This window comes from Littorina saxatilis, linkage group LG12 (genome assembly GCF_037325665.1).
Source record: "Littorina saxatilis isolate snail1 linkage group LG12, US_GU_Lsax_2.0, whole genome shotgun sequence".
In the NCBI taxonomy this organism is placed as follows: Eukaryota; Metazoa; Mollusca; class Gastropoda; order Littorinimorpha; family Littorinidae; genus Littorina; species Littorina saxatilis.
In genome coordinates, this window is record NC_090256.1 from 42,996,455 (window position 1) to 43,009,429 (window position 12,975).

The 12,975-nt window shown below is 44.7% G+C and overlaps 1 protein-coding gene across 1 annotated transcript in view; it reads right to left on the reverse strand.

The window, feature by feature from the left end:
• Positions 1–12,975, reverse strand: part of LOC138981997 (nucleolar complex protein 3 homolog) — a 53,312-nt gene that overhangs the window by 39,400 nt on the left and 937 nt on the right. Inside the window, exons 2-8 of the mRNA XM_070355197.1 lie at positions 12,445–12,755; positions 10,617–10,795; positions 10,034–10,197; positions 8,671–8,832; positions 8,058–8,151; positions 5,725–5,801; positions 116–235 (exon numbers count right to left, since the gene is read on the reverse strand). Of these exons, the coding sequence (XP_070211298.1) occupies positions 116–235; positions 5,725–5,801; positions 8,058–8,151; positions 8,671–8,832; positions 10,034–10,197; positions 10,617–10,795; positions 12,445–12,755 (1,107 nt within the window). The remainder of the gene's footprint in view (positions 1–115; positions 236–5,724; positions 5,802–8,057; positions 8,152–8,670; positions 8,833–10,033; positions 10,198–10,616; positions 10,796–12,444; positions 12,756–12,975) is intronic.

The following is a 12,975-nucleotide window of genomic DNA, read 5'->3' on the forward strand; positions in this document are numbered from 1 at the left end:
GAGAGAGAGAGAGAGAGAGAGAGAGAGAGAGAGAGAGAGAGAGAGAGAGAGAGAGAAAAAGACAGATTGCATAAACATAAAATTCCTCAGCCACAGATATGTAAATAACACATACCTTGGCATTTTTATGGTTCATCAGAGGCACAAGAAAGTTGACAATATCGTTGCGGTAGTTAAAGTGCGGTTGACTTGTAAGCAGTTTGCACATGCACTGCACAGCAATAATTGCAAGGTCCTGCACACAAACAAAAAGACACACGATATTATTCTAAATGTACTGTTTGTCATATCAGACTACCTGCATACCACTAAGAAAGGAAAAACACAAACAAAAACAATGCAAGATATAACAAGTCGCGTAAGACGAAAAAACAACATTTAGTCAAGCTGTCGAACTCACAGAATGAAACTGAACGCAATGCAATTTTTCAGCAAGACCGTATACTCGTAGCATCGTCAGTCCACCGCTCGTGGCAAAGGCAGTGAAATTGACAAGAAGAGCCTGGGACAGGCTGAACTTCTTTAACCCAGTGTGGGACTTTCAGTGGGGCGACCACCCCCAACCCAGCGCGTCCCCGGGTGGCGGATAGGGGAACGGACTTCAGATATGAAGACCAGCCGCTTGCGGCCGCGGACCAAACTGGCGGTGTTTCCTACCAGGGTGGAGTGGGGTAGCAGGCGGCACTGCTACTCTCTTCGAAATGCTCCATCCCCCTTCGACGGGACTCATCTAATGCGACTATGGGCGCATTAAAACCCTTGCTCCGGGTGGGATCCCGGCAAATCCTCCCCCCTGTGCTCTCAGGGTAGGACGTACGGGCCATGAGCTAAGGGTGAGGCAACCCCGACAGAAACCTCGAGTGCTGAAGACGGAGGTACTGGGCTGCACGGCGCACTCTAATAAACCATGGTACCACGCATCAACGCCAACCATGACACCATCAGATAGAAGCGACACTCATGGCGCTCGCCCACTGAGGTCCCTCCAGGGTGAGGCAGCGCCGGGCTCCAAGCCTCAAAGGAGTCCAACCTCAGCTACTGGAGGTCCCTCCCATCCGTCTTGCTGCGCCAGGGGACGGAGGAGGAATGCGACCGGTAGCACAACAACCACTTCAACATCCAAGAAGCGTCAACCTTTTATGGTGATGCATTGGAATGCAGAAGGAGTCATGAACAAGAAGACAGAGCTAGAACATATCTTGCATGAAAGGAGCATCAACGTCTGCTGCATTCAAGAAACCCACCTGCAGATGGAAAAAACCTTCAAGGTCAGAGGCTACCAGTGCTTCAGACAGGACAGAGCTGACAGACGCAAAGGTGGAGTCCTGACACTAGTTAGGAACAACACCCAAGCCTGCGAAACAGCCGTCCACATGGAGGGAGCAGAGTACCAGATGATTCGGGCCAAACTGAATGACACAGAGTTGCAGATCCTGAACTTTTACTGCCCCAACGACCGTCCACTATCCCTTGACACCATCGAAGTCCCAGACTCGAGCTTTCTCGCAGTAGGTGATTTCAACTCTCACTCCCAGAGTTGGGGTTACAGTCAGATGGATCGCCGGGGTGAAGAAGTGGAAGACTGGCAAGATGAACACCATCTCATCCTCATAAACTCCCCAGATGATACTCCAACCTTCTACTCCAGACGATGGCGCACTACCTCCACTCCAGATCTTGCTCTCTGCACCGAAGATGTCCACCGCGACGTCACCAGGGATGTGGGAGAGCAGTTAGGAGGAAGTGACCACAGGCCAGTGTTCCTCTCCATTAACAGGAACACCATGAACTACCCCGTCCACCTTCGCTGGAACTACAAGAAGGCTAAATGGAGTCTTTTCAGACACCGAACAAACACTCTTACCAAGGGCCTCCATGTCCAAGGTAGAGACATCAGTAACGTTGTCAGAGACCTGAACGCCTGCATCCTGCAAGCAGCCCACGAGTCTATCCCACGAGGTGCTCGCAAAGAGTACAAACCATACTGGACCAACCAGCTACAAGAACTGCAGGATGAGATGGAATCTGCCAGACAGGCAGCAGAAAGTAGCCCATCAGATGAGAACCACCTACGGCTCCAGCAGACAAAGGCTGAATTTCTCAAGGCAAAGATCCAGGCCAGACGCAAAAGCTGGAGAGAAAAAACCGCTGCGCTGAATCTTGAGAGAGACGGAACGAAGCTGTGGAGAGTCGTAGGACAGCTCAATGATGAGGAAAACAGAAGCCAGAATGTGACACTGGAAGAGAACGGAGAGATGCTGACAGGGAGACAAGCAGCTAACCGTCTTGCTGACAACTATGCAGACGAGAGCAATGTACCTGTCAGCCCTGTCCAACAAAGAGAAGCAAGAAGAGAACAGAGAGAGCGGCCACAACACCACACAGATGTGGAACCCATGAAGCAACCCTTCACTCTTCATGAGCTACAAATTGCCTTGAGGAAACTAAAAACCAGGAAATCCCCAGGGCCAGATGGGATCACGAACGAGATGCTGAAGCACCTAGGCAACACAGCTGTCCTGAAACTACTGGAGGTCTTCAATCTCAGCTGGGACACAGGCAAACTGGCACAAGTCTGGCGAGAGGCCATCATGATTCCTATCCATAAGAAAGGAAAGGACAAGAAGAAGCCTGCTAGTTACAGACCAATCAGCTTGACCAGCTGCACTGTGAAGACCCTAGAGAGGATGGTCAACCAGCGCCTGCTTTGGTATCTAGAGACTGAGAACATCCTGGCTCCTGAACAGGCAGGCTTCAGACAGTTTCACAGCACAGAAGACCAGGCAACCTATCTCTCCCAAGAAATAGAAGATGCATTCCAGGAACAGAAGCTCCTCTTCGCCACCTGGATTGATCTACAGAAAGCCTTTGACAAGGTCTGGACTGATGGCCTCCTCGTGAAACTGCAGAGATGTGGAATCGCAAGCAACATGCTGCGATGGATCAGATCCTATCTTCACAACCGCAGAGCAAGAATCTCAGTCAACGGTCGAGTCGGCAAGAAAATACTACTGCGACATGGTGTCCCACAAGGAGGAGTCCTCTCTCCTACACTCTTCTTGGTCTTCATCAACGACCTTGTACAAATTCTTCCCAAAGGTATCCACGCTGCATTATATGCTGATGATTTGGTGATGTGGTGCAAGGAGGAATACGCCACAACTGCCACCTACAGGATGCAACTGGCTGCTGACCGGCTGGCGGCATGGGCAGATGAATGGTGTGTTGCCATCAACAAGGAAAAGTCCTCCACAACACTCTTCACCCTATCCTCAAAACAAAAGACTGGAACCATCAAGCTTGGTGACACACCCTTGAGAAGTGATGATGAGGCAACATATCTTGGTGTCACTTTTGACAAGAAACAGACCTGGAAACCCCACATCCACAATGCTGAAGCAAAGGCCAGGCGTAAGCTTGCCATCATGCGGAAGCTAGCCGGAACCAGCTGGGGAGCAAACGAAGAGATACTCAAGCGAGTCTACCAGGGAGCAGTTTGTTTTGTTTTGTTTGTTTATTTGTTGCTTAACGTCCAGCCGACTACGCAGAGCCATATCAGGACGACCAGGGAGCAGTCAGGCCCCATCTTGAGTATGGCTCCACAGCTTGGTCTACAGCAGCGAAGACCCACCAGCAGACACTGGACAGGGTCCAAAACCAAGCCCTCAGGATCATTACTGGATCGATGAGATCCACACCAATAGACCATGGAAGAAGTTGCTGCCATTCAACCCCTCAGTCAGAGGAGAGACGCCAAGGTCATGGTTCAGACAGAGAAATTCAAGTGCCTGCCTGCGCATCCGATGAAGAAGAGGATGGATAACCTGACAAAGAACCGCCTCAAGCGCAGCAGCTTCTTACATGAAAGCAAGAGACTTGCCAGAGAGCACCAAGCCTCTGTACCTCCATCAGCACTACCAATCAGTTTCTCAGATCTGCCGCAGCCATGGAATGAAGACTACAAGAATCTTCAGATCTCCACCACAGTCCCCTACGTTACCTCAAGAGATTCCCAGAACGACACTGCCAGGCGCACCCTAACACTCGCCATGATTGCTGAACGGTACCCTGAAGACGCCTGGATTCACGCATATATACAGACGGTTCAGCAACAAACGCCGTGGCCAATGGAGGAGCAGGTGTACTTGTCAGATCTCCTGAGGGGCACACTTTTACAGCAGGGATACCAACAGGAAAATAATGCTCAAACTATGCAGCAGAAGTTCAGGCCATCATGCAAGCAGCCTCCATGATTCATGACTCGGAAAGCGAATGCCCCCAAGTTGTTTTCCTCTCTGATGCACTGTCTGCCTTGGAAGCCCTTGCAGGAAACAAACTTCCTCGTCTGATGGAGAAACTCCAGGAGCTTGCCAAGACTCGACGAGTAGTCCTGCAATGGGTTCCAGCACACTGCGGAATTCCAGGCAATGAAACAGCTGATGAGCTCGCCAAACTCGGAGCCAGGGAGGAACAACCAGACAACCCGGTCAGCTTCGCTGAAAAGAAAACCCTCGTGAAGGCAGCAATGCGACCACAATCCACGAGAGACGCATATCATCTCCTAGAACGATGGCAGCAAGTAGTGATCATGCGACTACGAACTGGTCACTGTCGCCTCAACGCCCACATGTTCAGGAAGCTGAAGCTGACCCCATCACCAACCTGTCCCTGTGGTCTGGAAGACCAGACTCCAGAACATGTCTTAAAGACATGCCCCCAACTCAAACCAATCAGAGACAAAGTGTGGCCAGCATCAGTCCCTCTCCGCACCAAACTCTATGGGAGCAGACAAGACCTGGAAGCCACGACGTCATTCGTCTTGCAGACTAAACTGATGGTGTGACGGCGAACGCAAGAAGAAGACAAGAAGAGCGGGGTAGTAGTTGCGCTGAGAAGGATAGCACGCTTTTCTGTACCTCTCTTCGTTTTAACTTTCTGAGCATGTTTTTAATCCAAATATATCATATCTATATGTTTTTGGAATCAAGAAATGTTTTTAAATTGATTTCAAAAATTTAATCTTGATCATAATTTTTATATTTTTAATTTTCAGAGCTTGTTTTTAATCCAAATATAACATATTTATATGTTTTTGGAATCAGAAAATGATGAAGAATAAGATGAACGTAAATTTGGATCGTTTTATAATTTTTTGTTTTGTTTTTTTGTTACAATTTTCAGATTTTTAATGACCAAAATCATCAATTAATTTTTAAGGCACCAAGCTGAAATGCAATACCAAAGTCCGGCCTTCGTCGAAGATTGCTTGGCCAAAATTTCAATCAATTTGATTGAAAAATGAGGGTGTGACAGTGCCGCCTCAACTTTTACAAAAAGCCGGATATGACGTCATCAAAGGTATTGATCGAAAAAAATAAAAAAAGGTCCGGGGATATCATTCCCAGAAACTCTCATGTAAAATTTCATAAAGATCGGTCCAGTAGTTTGGTCTGAATCGCTCTGCACACACACACGCACAGACAGACACATACACCACGACCCTCGTCTCGATTCCCCCTCCATGTTAAAACATTTAGTCAAAACTTGACTAAATGTAAAAATGAATAACAAATACACCGTTACAGTACAAGTTAGTGACAGAAGAATAAGTGTGCAGCAAAGAATTGTTACCAATAAGCCCTGTCCTGTCATTTTAAGGACACAAAGAATAAAGTGAATAAAGAAAGACAGAGATGTGAGTCAAAAGTCCTGCGCAAGCATTACCGTCTTGTTTTGCTTGGGCAAGGAGATATCACAAAAACCGAGCCTCGTCAGTCTCTGAGATTTGTCAAACGATTTTCCTGCACACAAAGAAACCCACAATGTAGCACAAAGTACATCCACAAAATTTGCTTTACTTCTAGTCTACTAAATGTTCAAAAAACACTGTTCATGGCTCCCCAAACTGAGCATCCCAGCGTCCTATACAAACTAAAAGCAACACACACAAAAACAGAAATTCATGGAAGGGGGTCCTGTGATGTACTAAATCTGAAAAGAGTAGGTCCTGGGACGCACTACATATCGGGTATCATGCGTACATTTGGTACTGTTTTTAGAAAAGTTCTGCCACAGTGGCAGATCTGTATTGACTCAAATTTACAGAGTCAATCTAACCGACATGACAGTATATAGCTATTCTGATGAACACGTGGGGGATTTCGGGGGCTGTGATTGGATGGTCTCTTCCGATCATCAAAGCATAATGCTACGGAAGTCGGCCATTTTTCTCAATATCCAAAAGCGTATTGTCAATAACAAAGACGCATGGTTCCGGTTTCTTCCACGTGTATAAAGTACACGCATACCTCGCCAGGTTTGTGTCTGTGACTAGTCGACAGACGATGCCATTTGCTTTGTGTGTGTTTTTGTTGTTGCTTACTGTACATGACATACATTACGTGTAAAATCCAGTTCTTTAACAGGCAACAAACCTTGCAAATTTCCAGAAGCTGCAATCTGAAGCGACCTATCTCTGGTTCTAGCAGACGATCTCTCCAATGTTTAACACAAAATCAGCAAACTCTCCTGTCACATAGAACGTCCATTGTATAGTGCAATGTTGAAATGAAGTTACCGGTCTGAAACATTTAGTCGTTTCTTCTGAGACAATCCTTGTTCTCTTATCATCTACAGATTTACCGCAGTCTTCACCACGAGAATTCCCAAAAGAAGTCAGACTTTCGAACATACAATATACGTAGGCAAGCATGATACGTCATGACGTCATATGATTCCTAGCATATTGACGTAATGCTAAACATCCGGTTATCTCGAGTTTTCTCCGTAATACATGTCCGTGGGCTTTTCAATGTTCGGTTATTTCCGTGGCTTCATGCGGAAAGGGAACCGTCGTCTGCAATCAATGACATGGACCATTCTGGTGACAAAAACATGATTTTAACACAGAATTTAATGTCAGAATAGCTATATAAACGCTATTGTGTTTTCATCGTAGCAATAGGGTCCGATATTTAGACTCGAACAAGTATAATGCGACTCGTCTTCGACTCGTCAGCATTATACTTGTCTCGTCTAAATATCGGACCCTATTGCTACGCTGAAAACACAATAGCTGTTAATAAAGTTTTTGTGACTGGCTCAGAGAACTTCCAAAAGTCTGCATGACATTGAAATGAGCGCTCCAAAGATCCTGTGTGGGTCAGGAATGTGCCTTCTGAAAGCAAGAATATCAACCTCCTCATCTTCCGACTCTCTACAATTTTACTAAAGGGGGTCCTGGGATCCCCCTACGCATTAAAATTCGGGGTCCAGGACCCTCTAGGTGGTGCGTCTGTGGGGAGGTGTTAGATGTTATCTAAAATATAGTTACCCTCAGGCTTCAAAATATCCCATTCAATAAAGGGACAAGTATCACCGCCTCTTTTCACACGACTTGTCAGGGTTCCCCTACTGATTTTGACTTAGAATTTCTCAACTATCATGTTTTCCCAAACCAATGTAAAACTGACTATTTTTCTCAACTATCATGTTTTCCCAAACCAATGTAAAACTGACTATTTGTGACCCTCCACCACGAAATGAGTCGCATGTCACCTCGCGCGGTTCTGCGCTAGGCTTGATATAAGTCCGGAGAGTGTCTGGTAACAGTGTGAGGGTCACCCTAGTCACAGGCTTATAACTTAAACAGTTTTCGCTCTGTTCTAAAGCAGTTTTCACCACTGGATAGAGCATACAATATTCTTTAGGAAAATGTAAAAATATGAAAATCATGCAAATGAGACATGCGACTCATTCCGTGGTGGAGGGTCACATTTTTGAATCACATTAACTTTTATGGCTGTTGATCACTCATTTACATTATATAAAATCTGTCAAATCAGATGACTGTAATACTGCTCATTGTAAGCAGTTCATTGTCTTGAGGTCTGCCAAGTTCTTCTGACGTAGTGAGTTTTGTAATACTTCTGCCAAAGAGCATTTCTAAAATTCCCAGACTTTTCCAAACCATCATCAAAATTTCAAAAGTTTTTCAAACAGGAAAATTTACCCATCCCACACTTTGCAACCTGTAGGATCACTGCTCGTTTTCTTACCTGTGATGGTGTGTTCCAAGTATTCCAGGTATGTCTTGTAACTCAACAGCAAGGCTGCCTCATAGTCCATCAGCTTCTTGGTGTCTTGTTTCATCTGAACACACAAGTTGAATCAAACATCTGAACACACAACAAGTTGAATCAAACATCTGAACACACAAGTTGAATCAAACATCTGAACACACAACAAGTTGAATCAAACATCTGAACACACAACAAGTTGAATCAAACATCTTAAAACACAAGTTCCATCAAACATCTTCCAAGTAAATTCTGTATGTAAACCTATCTGCCCATTATTTGCATGCAAGCCCTGATTTTCCAGCAATTTTAGCATACAAGCATATATATATATATATATAAATATATAAAAACTACCCACAAACAAACCACTCGAAAAATGTTTAAAACTTACCAAGCTTCTTTGTTGGCATTACTCAGTGCTTACTGCACAGGCAAGATTCACAGCTTTACAATCCTTGTGCAACAGACAAATGAAGACAGACAGACAGACAGACAAACAAACAGACAGACAGTAACCAGCCCTCTGCTCTTTCTCCTGGTGTGAGGACACCTGTTCAATGGACAGACAGACACACAGATAGCAACCAACCCTCTGCTCTTTCTCCTGTGGTGTCAGAAGACGGACGCGGTATCCAGGGATGATGTTGGTGAAGATCTCGCACAGCGACACCATCACCAGCTTGCGTACCGTCAGACATACGTCAGGATCCTTCTCCCCAAGCAGCTTGCGCAGTTCCTTCAACTTGCTCACCTGTACACACATAAGATTTATATTGTCCTGTGATGAATAAAAAAACAAGAAAGGTAAGTTGTTGGAACGTTTGTTATTTTGTCAATAACAAACGTTCCAACAACTTACCTTGCTTGCTTCAGAATTTTGGAACGTTGGAAATCTCTTTGTTTTTGGATTTAATTCTGTGATGTTACCCTCATGAAAATTTGGGTTGCTTTCTCTCTCGGGAAAGCGAGCTGCCATAAAGCAGGGCGCTACCCATTTTTCTTCTTTTTCCTGCATGCATGTATTCATGTTTCCAAGCTCTGACACTTTCGCTGTGAACTTGGGTTCTCTATTGTGCGCATGTGTGCACACAGGGGGAGTTCAGATAACGAGGAGAGTTTGCACAAAGTTGAATCTGGGAATTAAATCCCTCGCCGAACATGGGGATCGAGCCCAAACCGATAACGACAACTGGTTTTGAAGCCAGCTCCGCTACCGAATGACCTATTTCTCCACCCAACACCATCACTCCATATGACCCCATTTTTGTTGAAAATAAACACATCGGAGTTTATGATTTGTTGCAGGAATTATCGCTTGCCCCAAGTGATCACTGTCAACGTGTTTTGCCTGAGGTTGCGAGAGTTTCGTTTGAGGCCACCTGGGTTTGGGAAACTTGCGTGCTCAGCGATCACTGCAGGCCATCCCCTGTAAATCGTGGCTCCGATGTGCAGATTTTTGAGAGATAAAGGCATCATACACATCAGAGTCAGTTATTCGCTGCTATTGCTGGTTTTTAACTGGTCAACCACGTGATACTGGTTGACTCACTAAAGTGGGGTGCTTCTTCTTCTTCTTCTTCTGCGTTCGTGGGCTGAAACTCCCACGTACACTCGTGTTTTTGCACGAGTGGAATTTTACGTGTATGACCGTTTTTACCCCGCCATTCAGGCAGCCATACGCCGCTTTCGGAGGAAGTGGGGTGCAACTCTTCCACACCGCTTGGAATCATGACTTATTTCAGAACGTTGTCTATTATTTTCTCTTTTCCAATGTGTGATACCACTGCTACACAGTTAATTCTCGCGACAGCTGGAAAAGGAATTAACGGCTGAACTAACGGAAAGAAAAGGGAGAGAGGAATATTGACCAATACTGTTCTACCTGCCCTTGATTTGTGCGAGGTAATAATGTATGAAGGTAAAGGGGTCAGTTACAACAAGCACAGACTTACACTCTCCTCAGGATTTTCAATGACGGCAGTGGCAAGTTCTGCAATTCTCTGTTTCCTGTCTGACAGCTTTTTGCGCCTGTAGGCAATCAGCTCAGGGCCAGACAACTCAGGTAAGGGTTCTGCCTCTTTTTCCACCACCTCACTGCCTTCCGCTTCAATTTCATCTATATATATGAAAAGAAAAAGAAAATCAATCATTACTATTATAAGGGTAAGTTAGGTTTAACCCGAACTTTAAAATAAGCACTATAGTCTATGCTTGAGTGAGAAATTCTAAATGCCATATGTTGGTTATTTCACGATAAAAATTGATTAAAGTTTTAAACCAATAGAGCCCAAAAATTAACCATAAAATGACTTTGATGTATAGATGCTTGGGCTACTTTATTTTTTTAAAACCTGAAACTGAAAATCCCATGAACCCGTAACCTGAACATACACTGCTGAAAGGTTTCAATCATAGAGCTATGCCTAAAAATCAAACCGGGAAGTAATTTTTGAACTTTTTACCATGCACCATGTTAATTTGAATTCATACGGAATTTTTTTTTAATTAATGAAGTGTCATTTTATTTAACCATACCCGCCTCTTCCTCCTGTTCTTCCACATTCACCATCTGTGGAATGATGCGACCTTTGTCTTTGATGGGAAGCAGCATCTTCATCTTCTGCCCGTCCTCTCCTGAAAACTGTGTCCTTGATCTTTTCTCATATTTTGAAGAGTCATCTTCATCCTCATCAAGGCGACGCTTGCGATTCTTTCTGTATCACATAGAAAAGAAAATATATCATTTAACCTTCGCCCGACCGGGTTATCGACAACACACGGAACACATCGTGGGGCCATGCGGACCCATGCTTCTCAAAGAAGGTAAAATATGCATACCCTTCCGTAGACCCATGCTTTCCAAAGAAGCAAAAACGTGCATCCCCTTCCGTAGACGCCGTGGTTAAATTTCCGCGAGAAGTAATTAAATTAAATTATTAATTTAAATATTACCGTGCGGACTAAAGCTTCTCAAAATAGGAAAAACGTGAATACCCTTCTGTAGACGCCGTCGGGCCCCACATTGTTATGTATTAATTTCGCTCCACGCGACTAGCTTATTAACTCCAAAATTAAACAGATCGTAGAAAATTATGTTTAGAGCCAATACCTAAAGGTTTGTGACTTCTCTCCCTAGTTTTTATGTAAGTTCCTTCAGTTTGAGAAACATGGGTCCGCACGGCCCCACAACATCTTCCGTGTGTAGTCTAAATTTGACCTTTGTTTTTTTAATTACTTCTCGCTGAAATTTAATGATCTTTTAGGACATAAGAGCTTTTTAGGTGTCTGAGGCATTCTTAAAAGCTCATTAGAAAATTCTAACTGGTTTAAGAGATATTTGCAATTAAACACCCTTCTGGGTCCACACGGACCCATGACAACCGGCGAAGGTTAATGTAGGCTTCAAAATCTAACCTTCATCTGTGTGTGTGTGTGCAAGTTAAGTTAAAACTATTGGTGCAAGTAATGATGAAAAAGAATACAGAAACTCCGTTCAATCTCTCAATCTAGAAAAATAATCTATATATACGACTAGTGTCTGTCTGTCTGTCTGTCTGTTCGCGATGCACGGCCAAAGTTCTCGGTGGATCTTTTTCAAATTTGGACACCGTATTCAGCTACACCCCGGACACAACCTCATCGATGAGATATTTCAACACGTTTTTTGTTTTTTGTTGTTGTCGGGATCCACTACCAGTAACTCTTCCTTATCTTCTCCGGTGTTTTCAGCCGCGATTATGTCCCTTCTTCCGTGTGGCGTCAATCCATATTCCCGTTACTACGTTACTATTTTTAGAAGGTCATTGCACGTTACTATTTTTAGAAGGTCTCCAGTGTTTTGCCCGTTTTATCTCCTTTCCTTCGTGTGCCGGCTTTGCCGGCGTACACCCAGCAGAGCCGGGTCCCAGGCGCAGTCTGGTATTCGGCTCTACTTCTTCCTGGCGAAGCTGGTACCCGGCGAAGCGGGTAATCATCTAGTAATCAATACATGTCTCTTTAATGCCGTAGTGAGAGTTCGGGGCTGGGGTATACAGCTGTGCATTTGTGGAAGACAGAACTCTTCACAGCAATGTCAACCCCTTCCACCCCCCCCCCCCCCCAAAAAAAAGTGTCTCCGATAACAAGACCAAGAAAATTAGGGTCGGCGGGTTAATTTCGTCTATTTTCAATTGATTGAATTTCGTTTTTAATTTTATTTACACAGGCATAAATTATGCGTCTTTTCGGACGAATATCGAACAAATTGCATACGCTGGATGTCTGAGAAGAGTAACCTCCCTTGCAAAGTCTGCAAAATATCAAATATATGTATGCAGCACGATTGCATGCTAAGTATTCTAACATGCGCAAACAGGTGTGTTACCTGTCTGTACTGCTGGCAATAAAGCGCTGAGTGAAGGAAGAATCTTGGCCGGTGTAGAAGTCAATGTCCTCCTCTGCCAGAACCTCCTCCTCTGCCTGGGCCTCACTTTCATCAAACCCACTGTCTCCATTTCCATTGGTCAGAGTTTTTTCCTTCGGGTCATGTTTGTTCTTTTGGAATTCCTTCTTTTTCTGCTTCAGTCGTTGCTTTCTAAGTTTGCCGGATTTGGCGAACTTGTTGCTTTTTTTGTTGGCTACTTTTGCTGTGCTTGCACGAGGCTTTGCTTTCCCACCTTTCTTCTTGGGCGTTTTCTGAAATTAAAAAACCCACTCATAGTCATAATCAACCAAATGAACAAGATTTTAATTAATGTATACTGTGCCAAGGAGACAGCACACAGCTTTTCTTTAGTTGACAGACCTGTACCTGATTTGAAGTTATCATATAATTATACGTTATAGGCCGTGGATGGAGGTCCGGAGAGCCGTTTTCCGAGCCTGGGGGCTCAAGCACCGGCGAGTGGCCAATGGC